The 12,782-nt window shown below is 55.7% G+C and overlaps 1 protein-coding gene across 5 annotated transcripts in view; it reads left to right on the top strand.

Annotated features, from left to right (window-relative positions):
- Nucleotides 1-12,782, top strand: part of SYNJ2 (synaptojanin 2) — an 87,432-nt gene that overhangs the window by 40,503 nt on the left and 34,147 nt on the right. For 4 of the 5 annotated variants that reach the window (XM_036223184.1, XM_036223192.1, XM_036223203.1 and 1 more), the window contains exons 5-6: nt 3,889-3,972; nt 9,342-9,403. In XM_036223184.1, coding sequence (XP_036079077.1) covers nt 3,889-3,972; nt 9,342-9,403 — 146 coding nt within the window. The remainder of the gene's footprint in view (nt 1-3,888; nt 3,973-9,341; nt 9,404-12,782) is intronic. The other variant, XM_036223199.1, reaches the window with a different exon arrangement.

The following is a 12,782-nucleotide window of genomic DNA, read 5'->3' on the forward strand; positions in this document are numbered from 1 at the left end:
TCAATGTTATATCAGTTTCACGTGTACAGCATAGCAGTTAGATATTTATATGCCTTACAAAACGATCGCCTCAACAAGTCTCGTACCCACTTGACACCGTACGTAGTTATTACAACATTGCTGGCTGTGAAATAGTCGCGGGGAGGTGAAGTGGAGCGTAGGGACTTCACGTCCCCTGTTTCCTACCTGCCACTTGTACTTCTTAATCCCTCGCTTTTTTTTGTTTTTTTTTTTTTTTTTTCTCACCCAGCCCTGCAACCCGCCTCCCATCTGGCGGCCATCGGTTTGTTCTCTGTACCTACGAGTCCGGTTCGGTTCTGTTTGTTTATTTTATTAGATTCCGCATCTAAGCGAGATCATAGGGTTAAGTCGGGGGTTGGCGCCCGGGGAGGGTGCTCAGCCTGTGGGCGTTGGCTGAGCCCCGGGAAGCGTGGACGCATGGTGAGCGTGAGGGCACCGGCCTGGGACCCCGTCGGGTGCAGCCCGTCTGGGCCACAGTGATCTGATGGCATGTCCCACTCCCTCGAGTTTGCAGGAAGCACGGCTGTGAGTTCGGGGCCGGGATGGTGTCATGGGCAGGCTGGGCCCTCGACGTGCGGTCTTGGTGGCTTTGCTTCTGGTGACAGCAGTTGTGCGCTGCATCCTGAGGCCTTCAGATCCAGCGGGCGGAGTGGGATTGATTGCTCTGGGTAGCACTGTGTCACCTGCTTCACGACGTGACATTTGAAGAAATGGCGGCCTTTGAAACTCAGTCTCCTCGCCCGCGGGTGGCAGGCAGCGTCTTCGAGGAGCTTGGTGCTGAGCCCAGAGTAGGAAGGAGGCTCGGCCAGGGCAGCTTGTCCGCCTTGGTGGCTGCAGGTCACCTCTGGCCGGGGTCCCCTGCTCCAGAACTGAGACTCCTCAGACCCCAGCCCTGAGCCATGGGAGTGGAAGTCCTGTGGTACTCGCAGGAAGGCATCATCCTCCAGCAGACGGGACTTCACAAAGAGCAGCCTGGCTTCCTGCCGGGGGCTCTCAGCAGGCAGCCGGCTTCTCCTGGTGCTCCCCCGGCGCTCGGAGCCAGCACAGGAGGTGCCGTTGGCACCGTGTGCTTCTGCCTTATTTTAACGTTTTCCTGAGGGGAGCGAGCAGTCTTTCTCCTCCAAGGCAGGCTGTCTGTGGGAGGATTGTGTATGTGCATGCACAGTGTGTTTGTGCATTGTGTGTGTGTGCGCGTGTGTTGTGCATATGTGTTTGTGTATGCATGTGTGTTGTGCATATGCGTGTGTTGCGTGTGTGTGCATGTTGTGTGTGTGAATGTGTATGTTGTGCATGTGTGTGTGCAGGTAGACACAGCGTCTTAGTTTCCCTGGGAGGAAGCCATGAGTCACACCTGGGGGGCTTGCTCTGTGGCCATGACTCACCATGCAGAAAAGCAAAACCTATAAAGTCCCCTCAGTCTACCAGCAAAAGGAAAAGAAGGTACAGCGCTGACGGCCGAAGGGAAGACCCCGCTGGACCCAGGGAGGTCAGGGCAACTCTGCCCGTCCTCCCAGGAACCAGGCTTGAAAGGGCTGGTTTGTAAACACCTCACCCGGAAACAGAAGTTCAGCGAAAAGGCTTTCAGATGCGAGCCCCCCCACCCAGCCGCGCTCATCCTGCTTTGTCCCGTTCTCTTCGTGTGGCTGGGTTTCTGCTCCCGGTGCTCTGTGAAAAGGGGCAGCTCAGAGTTGCCAGGTCCAGGGGGTCCCAGGTCTGGCCTGGCCACCACACCGGCACTGTGGACGTGCTCCTTCCTGGAGCACTCCACTGCTCTGTGTCACCCTCCCACCTCCTCTCCGTCCTGTCCTGGGGTCCCTCTCGCCCCAGCCTCGACCCTGTCGCCCCCATGCTCCGATCCCACCCAGCCTCCCCCAGTCCACACAGAGCCTCCCCCACACTCACTGGCCTGAGGAGACCCCGCTCCCTCATGTACCCCTCCCCCCGTGACCAGATGACAGTAGTGCCCCCGAGAGGGAGGGAAACAGGCTGGAAGTGGTTCAGGAACGTCCCCAGGGTCATCCCGCCGTGCAAACAGGAGCGGGACCTGGGCCGGTCTTGTCCCAAGGTCCGCGTGCCAGCCTGCTTTCACGCTCTGTCCCGCGTCAACTCCCGCAAGGACCCCAAATGCCCCCATGTTAAAATTACAGCCATGAGGTGAGATGTCGCATCTCCCGCTAGAGTAAAACCCGGGTCCTCTCGTCCAGAAGGGGAAGTACAGCATTTCCTTCACTGGCGTCTGATGATCAGCTGTCCCCTTGGAAACAAAGTCGGTCCTGCTGAGAGGACGAGACACAGAACCAGAAGATGTCTGTGTGGGAGGCAGGAAAGGAGAAATTTGGAGGCGTCTTGTCTTCGTGCCGGAAGTGGGGGGTGGCAGAGCTCCGGGACAGCCGTAGGTGTTCTCTGAGACCCGTCCCGCCCAGGTTCCCGCTGAAGAGCCACGGTGAAGCCGGTGAAGCCGGAAGCGGCACAGTTAGCATGCGGTGACAGGTAACGATCCACAGCCTCAATCATCAGGCCCCGGGTGCCGTCAGGCGTGGTCCACATAGGGGAAGGCTGGCCGGTGGGTGGCCGGCTCGGTTTCTTCCTGGGCGGTCCGGTCCGTGCACCCACGCGTGCGGCCCGGTCGTTTGCTCACGCCCTCACCGCAGCCGGCTCTGCCTCCAGCGGTGTAAACAACCTGCGGCTTTCTCCCGATTTGGGCAGTAGAACAATGGGGGGTGGTGACCCGTTCGCTGAGAGTCAACGTCTGGAAACAGACCCCAGGTTCTTAGCCCAGCGCCTCTTCCCTCTGGAGATCAAGAGATCGAATGTCAGCTCAACCACGCAGCCGCCGGGCTCGTGTCCTTCCGGTCGTCCAGGGAGCCCGCGGGTCTAATGTTCGGGTCCTCCGCTGCGGAATTACTAATGCATGTGCGATTGGAGCGTGATCTAGCCTCGCGGAAAGCTGCCCTGTAAGGGAGCGGGCTGGCGAGGGCTGAGAAGGAGCAGCATCGCCCCGGCCGGCCCTGCCAGGCCAGGGTAGGGTTACGCAGAAAAAGGGCAGCGCACCCGAGAACTGCCACGGCCTCTCCCTCGTGATGCCCCGGACTGTACTTTCTGTCCTTCTAGAACTCCCTTGCGGGACCGTGTCAGTGGGGGCCTGCAGGCAGAGGACGAGTTGGTACCCCCTGGGATAGCTATGCGTGGGGGTGTGGGGCAGATCAGAGTCTTCAGCGTGTAAGTACCCTCTGTTCCCACGCAGGTGCTACCCCGCTGGAAGTCGGTGGGCGCCGTGTTGCATGTGTTGCCCTAGTGGCATGTTTAAGAGCGCAGGGGCGTAGCGCCGGGACCAGCCACGAGTTCAGGTGGAGTCTCGACTTGCACCTGTCAAGTGCAGGGCTGGTTCACGCGGTCCTCCGTGCCGTTTCTTTTGGCCACAGCTCGTTCCTTTCATTCAGTCAGCCCTTGTCCTCTTGCTCTCTGCCACTTAGCTAGCTGACGAGGTAAAAATAGAGGGCTCTAAGGAAGGCCTTAGTTAAATCCTGGAGCACATTCGCTTCTATTCCTGAAACGGGGTGGTGGGGGCGCATCGCTGGCCTTTCAGGAGCTCCATGGAGCTGTGCAAGCGCCCTGCCGGCTGCCGCAGACCCCGGGGGGGCCCCCCCGGCCTGCTCCAGACTCCGTGGCGGCCGATCAGCAGCCAGCACGCCGCAAGCGCGCCCGGCGGCCCGGGGGCCAGGGAGCTGCGCGCCCCGCGGGGGAGGGCCGCCCTGTGCCCTTCGTTCCATTCCGGTGTCGGGTCTCAGGCGGCCGGATCTCGTTACCGGCCCAGGACGTTTGGTGTCACTGAAGAACACTTTCCCTTTATGTCTCCTTGTGCTGCAGACGATTTACATGGATGATGGCGTGTCGTCTTTTGTCCAGATCAGAGGCTCCGTCCCGCTGTTTTGGGAGCAGCCAGGGCTTCAGGTGGGTTATAGATGAAGTGTGTCCGCGTGTGTTACTATCTGCCTTCTCTTCTACACAGCCGTGCTCTGTGTCTTTCATGGCACAGTTTCTGGCCTTTCTCCTCAGCCCAGGTGGATTGAGCTGAGCCTTCCGAGTGCACGTGAATGTGTGCAGGTGTGTGCACGTGTGTGGGGGGTTCGCACAGAGAAACATAGACACCGTGTGTCATTTTCTGACCATGAGCTCACTGTTGGCGCGAGTGAAGTGGCAAGGTGTTTGCCGATGAGTAAACCACGCAGTACGGCTGAGTGGGATTCCCTTAAGTTAGACCCCAAGTTCACGGCATTGACAACGTGCTTAAAGACGCTTTGTGGGAGCAGCGACCGTCCCAGAGGCAGGCACCGGCCCTGAGGGCCGCGCGGCCGGTCTGGCGCCTGTCGTGGGGCCACGTGAGACTTGCACGGAGCTTTCCCATGATTTCTAAAAATACAGCTTGCCGTCCAAGACTGGACTGCGGTCAGAGCGGAGGTATTTGGCGTTCCATCTCCCGGGAAGAATTCGGGTCGTGGCGCCATGTTCCGGGAACAGGTCCGTTGTCAGTAGAACGGGCCGTTTCATTCAGCGAGTTCCTTCCCCGGAGGGTCACTGCGCTTGAGATGCCCAGCGGCAGTCCCAAATCGCCCTCCCTGGCCTGAGGGGACGCTGGTGCTCTGGGCCTGCGCCGGGCCTCTGTCACTTCTGCTCTTCTTACCGAGGGCTCAGCGTTGGGTCGTCAGCTGGTGACTACAGAGGCTCCGGGCCACCTGCCAGGTTCTCGGGGGCGTTGGACACCCTGGGTCTTACGTGGCCCTTGACCTGACCCACTGTCAGCTGTAGGCGCCTGGTCCTCAAGGCTGCCCTCACGCCGCAGTTGACGGCCGTGGCGCGGTACCATGTCAGCCCTTAGAGGTGGGGGGATGAGGCCCTCGTTTGCTCCGAGTTGTCGGGCGGGGGAGGGTTTATGAACTCAGTCTTTCCATGAGAAAGAAGCGACTAAGATGCATGAGGGCAGCTGGCGGCCTTAAGTGGCGGCAGAGCGAACCACTCCTGAGGATGATTGTGACGTGGAAAATTCCCCTGGAGTGTGTCCCAAAAGAGCGTGTGTGTGTTTGCTGAGATATAAATTACATTCCATAAACGTCACCCACGTCAAGCGTACCGCTCAGTGTTTTTTTAGCGCATTTACAGAGTTGCGTGACCATCACCGTAATTTAATTTTGGAACACGTTCATCGGGGCTAGATAATCCGGTCCAGTTAGCGGTTACCCCTGCCAGCTCTCCCTGAGGCTGAAGCAACTGTTAACATGCCATCCCTACAGACTGGCCTATTCTGGACAGTCCAAAAGGGTTTTTGAAACTTGGTTTCTTTTAGATTTGAAAATTTCCTTCTGGAACTTGGGGAACTCTGTACTTAAACAAAAAAAAATCAAATGAGTAGATTGTCAAAAGGAAAAGAGGGAGACCAAGTTATGTTTCACGTAAAAATGTGTAAGAAATCCACAAGTTGGGGGGATGCTCATGGCAGAGTCTTAGAATTTGGGGAAGACACTCTGCAATCCATCCATGTCACCCCCTCACCCAGTTCAGGGGCCCCTCGTCCCAGAACCCCGAGAGGCTGGCCTCTAGACACTGAGCTCGAGGCCAGGACGGGGGACGTGCTTTGGGGTGTGCGTGGTTATTGGCAAGTCCCCCCTCGCCGTGCTCCCTGCCCAGGGTCTGCAGCCCCGGGAGGTCCGCCTCCTCAGGCCTTCACGGCGGAGCCTCGTGGTCCTCCCTCTCTCCATCTGGTCTTCCCCAGGACATCCCAGCGACCTCAGCCATCCTCAGTCACACTTCCAGGACTCTGCGCGGCCTGGTCTCCTTCTGAAAACAAAACAAAACTCGTTTGTCATCCCTTTTTAAACTCCGACCTCCGATTTGTCCCCCCCTTGACGCAGCCCAACCCCGCAGGGAACAGCTGTCCCTCGGTCTGAAGGGACAGTGCCCGTGCGTGGAACCCTGGGCGGCTCGCTTTTCGGCAGCTTTACCACCTTTTAAATCATAACTCTTGTGCTTCTCCAGAGCCTCGTGGTTCCTTCAAAATAAGCTTCCGGAGGCTTTGTGGTCATTCGTCTTGTTAAGGTTTGCCAACCCGGGATCTAATACCCATGTGCGTCCTCTCAGTCCAGCCGTCATCAAAGAAAGATCAGGTCGTCTTCACAGGGGGCCCGGAGGGCAGCTTTCAGTGGGGGTCCATGGTCTCCCTCCCTGAACTTCATAAATCGCAAGCCCGAGGATTGGTTCTAGTTGTTTTTCCCCATTTTGAACTTTCCCCCTTCCTTTTTACTTAGATGGAAAGTGCAGATGTTTTGGGGTGAATCGCTTGCGTTTTAAGTTGCAATGTCGCTCTCTTGTGGACTGTCCCTGGGAACCAGGGAGCCCTGCCAGGGACAGGGGGCGGGGGGATGAGGACAGGGGCCCGGGGACTGGGCACGGGGGCCGGGGGCGGGCACAGAGGACTGTGGGGTGATGCATTGTCCGTGAGTTTTCACAGGAAAGGTACCTTCATTAGAAACGCCTAGATCTGGGGCCGTTTCTAACAGCACCGTGCCTGTGTCAATTTCATCTTTTACCTAGCGAATAAATAGGTTGTAGAGTTGAAATTTCACCCTTAAAGCTAATCGCTCTTGGTGGAGCTAGTTAGAGAGTATGTTTTCCACACGCTGTTGGTCGGTTGAAGATTTTGCCCCCTCGTCACTTGGGAATGCTCCTCCCCGGTGACAGGCAGACGCAGACGCCTGCAAGGCGAGCGAGGCCCGCGCTGTGCGGCTCTGTCTGACGAAGCCGGCGGGGGCAGGGTGCAGCGCAGGCTGGTCCCCCTGCTGCCCCCCCTTGCCGGCCGACCGTCGCCCCCGCCCCGGCACGGACCGTTTCCCGAGCTCTCAGATGCATGGCCTCCTGTGTGCTCATTGGCGTGGATGCATCGTTCTTCATTCCAGAGGGTGAGGCGGCTTCTAGAACAGCGGTCTCAAAAAAAAAAGAGAGATTGAGGTGAGGGGGAAAACTATCTATCACGAAAGTGACCTGAGGCCAAGATAAGGTGGCCCCCGGGCAGCTTTAAAACTCCTGGTGCATGCTCACTCGCGCAGGGCTCCCGAGCTCGCGGCGGCTGCCGCAGACACAGGATCGATCGCGCGCCGCGTGCTCAGGGCGTGAGCCCGGGAGGGAGGCGGCCCCGGGCTCCCGGGCCTGCTTCCCACGTAGGAGCCACGTGCTGTCGAAAGGCTCTTACCTCGGAAAAAAAACCCAAAAAGTTCTTATCTCAAAACAATGTTATCTCGAAAGGGTATCTCAAAAGAAGTTATTTCAAAACCAAAGTTCTTATCTTAAAAAAAAAAAGCCCAGAAGTTCTTATTCTTGGGAAGCTTGGTTCATGCGGCTGTAAAACAAGGCCTATCCCCCCGACCTCACAGGGTTATGGAGAGGATTAAATGCCATCATGTAGATCAGAACTGAGCACAGCACCTAGAACTTAGAAAGGACTTGGCGGCTGTTAATATCGTCAGTGACAGTTACGGCATCTGCGAGACAGAAGTACAAGTCGCGTTAGGGGAAGCGTGGCCGTTTGCAGCCGGAGAGTGGAGTGAGAGTCCCCCCAAGTCTCCACGGGGACACCGGGAGCCGCAGTGACATAGAGATGCATAGTGTCCTCACATCTCTATCAGCACAAGGACCAGTCAGTCTCCCAGGCCGCTGCATGGCGCCCCAGAGTACGGCCTTTGTTCATCCCGCACACACCCACTGAGCATCTGTAGGGGCACGAGGCAGAGCCCCTGATGTCAGACACAGCCTTTGGGGAGGAGGGGGCCAGGACATGACAATGCTGTGTGACCAGAGCCTGCGAGATGGGCCGCTCTGGGGAGGGAGGGCTGGTCCCCCGGGCTGAGGGGCGGGGTGGGATCCCCGGACACGGAGGGCGGGCCGTGCAGAGCGGAGCACAGATGCAGAGGTTGCCAGCCCTGAGGTCCCGGCTACTACGCAGAGCAGGCCCTGGCCCGGCCGCCTGCGGGTGGGGCATGGCGGGGCGTGAGGCTGGGGAGTCAGGCCTCGTACATTCTGCTCAGGAGGTTCCATTTTCGCCCAGGAGCCTCTGAAGGAGCGGTCCCCAAACTTCACTGCACATTAGAACCCCCTGGGCAGCTTTAAAACTCCTGGTCGCATACCATCCCAATTAAATCACAATGTGGGGGGCGGGAGCCAGGCATCAGGACATTCTGAAGACCCCAACATTCGGGAAGGTTTGAGAACCACTCGGAGGGACGCTGATACGCCAGTTTTCTGAGAGTCGGGAGGGAGAAGTTCTGACAGGCGACACCTCATCTTGGTGTTTCCTGGCGCCTTGTTATGATGGGGTTCAGGGGTGGCTCCCTGAGGCCACGCTCTTTGCAGGCTGTCCCATCTGGAGGCCACGGTGTCCCTCTGCCCCTCATTGGTGATGTCGATTTTGATCACCTGGGCAAGGTGCTGATGTTTCTTAGAGTTAATGTTTCCCTTTTCGACTAATAAGCAATCTGTGGGAGACACTGGGGGACCATGCGAAGAGCTCGTTCCTCATCCAGCTCTCCCCGAACGTTTATGGTCTGTGGATGGTTTGTGCTGACAGCTCTTTACTGCGGTTTATGAAATGGTGAGTCGCCAGCAGCCTCCCACGTCCGTCGGTCGGTATTCCCCTGGGAAGAAGAGCACCCCCTTCTGCCCACCCCCGTGTCCAGCCAGCTCTCATCTGCATAGAGCCATGGATTCCCATTGTATTCTTCGGGTTATAATCCATTACTGTCCTTATATAAATGACCCAGATTTGTCTAGAGAGAGCTCCTTCAAGCCGGCTCCCATGACATGTCGTTTTAAGTTTGTTTTTGAAACTTCCTGTGTTTACCAGATAGTTTGAAGTAATAAGGCAAATTAGTCTGTGGATAGTTGCAACTCAGGTTTTCGGGGCAGTCACGGCCGCCCTTGCTGCAGGGCAGGCTGGGGCCTGGTCTCTCCCGGGCGCAGCTGCGTCTCTGGCCACCGAAGGGCTCGTGGGCCTCACGCAGTCTCACCTGGGGTCTGTCCTGTCTGTGGAAGAATTCCTGCAGCGTGTTCCATGCTGAGGTTGGGACTGGGTCACACGGGGCCAGACTCAGGCTGTGGGACCTGAGTGCCGGGCCTGGCCGTCCTGAGATGGGGGGGAGGGTGTGCGGGGTGGTGTGCAGGGGGCTGGAAACAGGCCGCACGGGGCCCGGCTGGCAGCGAGGTGGCCATGGGGAAACCATCGCTTCCTGGGTGGGCAGAGCTTGAGGAGTCACAGGTGTCATTTCTCTCTGTTTTAGGTGGGCTCCCATCATCTGAAACTCACCAGAGGCCTGGAAGCCAACGCCCCTGCTTTCGACAGGTAGGGTCGTCTGACACCGCCCTAAGCCTGTCATTCTCAGGGGTCTTCCTCCTGTCAGACAGCAGCACAGGGGACAGAGTACGGCGGGAAGGCCAGGGCCCCACAGCCCGGGCCTAAATCTGCCCTTTACTGTGGTCCTTTATGCAAGAAGGGTGTTTCCACAATGAGATTTTCAGCTTCTCTCAGGTACCTGAAGTTTCAGTATAAATGCTTAGGTGACGCTTTGGTTTTCGGGTTTTTTGTTTTTTTGTTTTAATTTATTTTTTAATGGCGACATTGATTAATGGACTCCAGTAAGTTTCAGGTGTACAATTCAACAGTAAGGCACATATGTGTACACACACACACACACACACACAATGTTCACCTCCCATAGTCAGATTTCTTTCCGTCACCACACATTTGACCCCTTTGACCCCGTCTACCTCCTCCCTCCCCAGGTGACACTTTTGTTTCTATCTCAACAGTTCCTTCCGCAGTGAGGCTTCATCCATCTACGCTGGTTCGTAAGGGATCAGCTAAATTCTAGGATGTTCGTGGCTGTTTTTGTGTTAAAAGTAATATATGCCCAGGTTTTAAGAAGTCACTGCATGGAACTAGGTGTAAAGTGAGAGCTAAAAGTCCCCTCACTCCCAATTTCTGCTACTAGAGATTTTTCTTTTTGTTGTTTACTCTGTGTTGTTTTACTCTTCGTTGTTTACTGTGTATTGTTCTAGGAAGAAAGGCGCATAGCTTACTTTTTTAAAGCGCAAATCAGATTATGACAATGTTTTCCAACTTGCTCACGAAAAGCCATGGCTAACCTGAATGACTAGTATTTTGAACTCGAAATCGTTAACATCTCCCTAGAATATTTGCTTTTTGAAACTCAGTACTGAGTTTCAAACTTAATATCATAAAAATTCAAAAAGGAATTATTTGCTGTCTTAATCATTCTGCCTGAAGCTTCCTTTGGGCTCCTGAGTTAGCCGCCCCCGTGTGTACCAGACCGGAAGCAGCAGCCTGGCTGTGGCCCGGTCGGTAGCCCAGGCCCAGTGGTGGACGTTTCCTGGAGGGGGGGGGCCCGTTAGTGAAGATGCTTTTGCCTTTTTCCCGAGTGCGCTTACTGTGTCCTACACGTGGTACGCGGGTTTGTTTGTTTGTTTGTTTTTTTCCAGTTGGCATAGATCTACATTAAATGTCTCAGGAAATAGCAAATGTATAACTAAAAACGAAACTCTTCCTGAGCTGACCAGAAGCCAAAGGGGAGGGGTCTGCTGGGCTTGTTTCCAAAACCTTCATGTGTTTTATGAGCTTAAAAAAAACTTTAAGAACATTGACACAGACTTAAAATTGTTGAAATCCTGTTAGTGTGTGTCTGTCTGTCTGTCCGTGTTTGTGTGGTGTGTGTCTGTGTGTGTCCCTAGGGAGTGTCTGTGTAATGTACACTTACTCAGAAGAATAAGCCCGCTCCTTTCTCACACGCTCCCTTCCTTAAATCTGTGACTCACCGAACACGTCTCTGCGACTGCGAGCCCTTTTACAGGCAGCCACTTAACATCCTGGCGTACGGGAACTCGCTCGTTTAAATACGTTCTAACGGGGAAGGGTGACTTGAACCCTGCTCGCCCGTCCGCGTCCAGTGGGAGGTTCAGGCTGGTGACTAACCAGGTCACTCCCATTTGTGAGTGGTGTTTGGAAGTGAGGTCCTGTGTTTCTCTCTCAGCCGTGGTGGGGCGCTGTGGCCCCCTGTGGAGCAGGGCTGTCTCACCTCATGCAGGGGTGCCCCCAAATTTCTGGCATTTGCCGGGGCTCTGAAGAGTTTCTCAGTTCTTCCATGTGCTTGGTCCAGAGTAAATCCCTCCCCCTCCCCCAAGCCAAGAAAACCCTTTACGTGCATCCCTTTACGTGCATCCCTTTACGTGCATAGTTTTAATACACAGAATACTTGTCACCATTATTCACTGCTGCTCTTGTACTTGTCTGCCACATCCCGGAGGAGAGGGCAGTTTCGAGCAGGCCTTTGGCCAGGGCCGCTTGGGGAGGATCGTGTCTCGCAGGTGGCGCGGTTCTGACCTTTTCTGGGGCTGCACCTGGGCCTCACTCCGCATGACAGTGGACGTCCACGGCCCCCGCCCGCCCTCCGTCTGCATGGAGCTGGCTGTGTCTGGACGTGAGGGTGTGTTCAGCTCTCGGTCCCTCAGTTATGCCCTGAATATGAGAAGGATGCTGGAATCCCGACTCCTCAATGTCCTGAAAAACCCCACAGTTTTCCAGGGAGCTCCCCGTAACAGTAACAGATGGTGCACAAAAGGCCCTGAATGCACAGGGCCACCAAGGCCAGGGTGAGTCTTACTCGTGCTGACCTCGGTGTGGCCTCCACGACTCTTCCCCTCAGAGCTAGTGACACGAGTCTTTTAATTATCAATAAGAAAACTATCCTAATTTTAAATTAAAAGGAAGAAAAGGTAAACTATCGCCTGCCAAGTGCTTGTTGCTGTTACTCACCTTTCGGTCCTCACAGCCGTTCTTACGGGATGAGCATCACAGCTTCACGGCACAGACGAAGGAGGCAGCTCGGAGGGTGCAGACTTTGATCCAGAGCCTTTGGGATGGGCGGCACGAATAAAGAGTAATATCTTTTCTCTCCCAACCTTGGAATTGGGAACCAGCTGAGATGTAGGCTCAGAGATCAGTCACTTGGAGATCAGACATCAGCCTTATTTCTGATAAGGCGCATTGTGGCCTGAGTACGGCTTGGATATGTGGCCACAACCGGCTTCCTCGGATTTCACCCCTAAGAGAAAGATGCTCACTCAGTGCCCAGTGGCTCAGACTCCCCACCAGCGCAGAGGCTGCTGTTGGGTCCACGTGTCAGACCTCAGGCTGACACGTCTTCCCTGGGCGGGCGGACCCACGTGAGCCCAGAGAGGCCGGGCCACGCACGTCCCATTTCTTCGGGTACCCTCACCCAGGGCTGCCACATCGCTCAGCTCTCGGGACAGTGCACAAGCCCGCTGGCTTGTGCAGAGTTTCTGCTTGCACTGACCTCACCAAGCCCTCCGTCTCCCCCGGGAGGGACCGCAGGGAGGCAGGGTTGCCACGACCGTCACTGGGGATGGGGGTAGACTCCCCCTTAACTCGTCGGCCGGGCAGCCGAGACCACCCACTTCAGAATTATGTTCTCCTGCTACACAGTGCTGCCCCTCAGAGTTATTAAGGGAGTGTTTTTTCTCTTATTGGGCTAAAAATGGTTCTTTTGTGATAACTTTTTTAAAAAAAATCTCTTTGTAAAAGAAACATGTCATTGTAGAAATTCAGAAAACATGAAAATGTTTAAAGAAGAAAAGAATTTTAAATGACATAAAACTCTACCACTTTTAACACCACAGTTTGTTAT

Source organism: Rousettus aegyptiacus, unplaced genomic scaffold (genome assembly GCF_014176215.1).
Source record: "Rousettus aegyptiacus isolate mRouAeg1 unplaced genomic scaffold, mRouAeg1.p scaffold_m13_p_1, whole genome shotgun sequence".
In the NCBI taxonomy this organism is placed as follows: domain Eukaryota; kingdom Metazoa; phylum Chordata; class Mammalia; order Chiroptera; family Pteropodidae; genus Rousettus; species Rousettus aegyptiacus.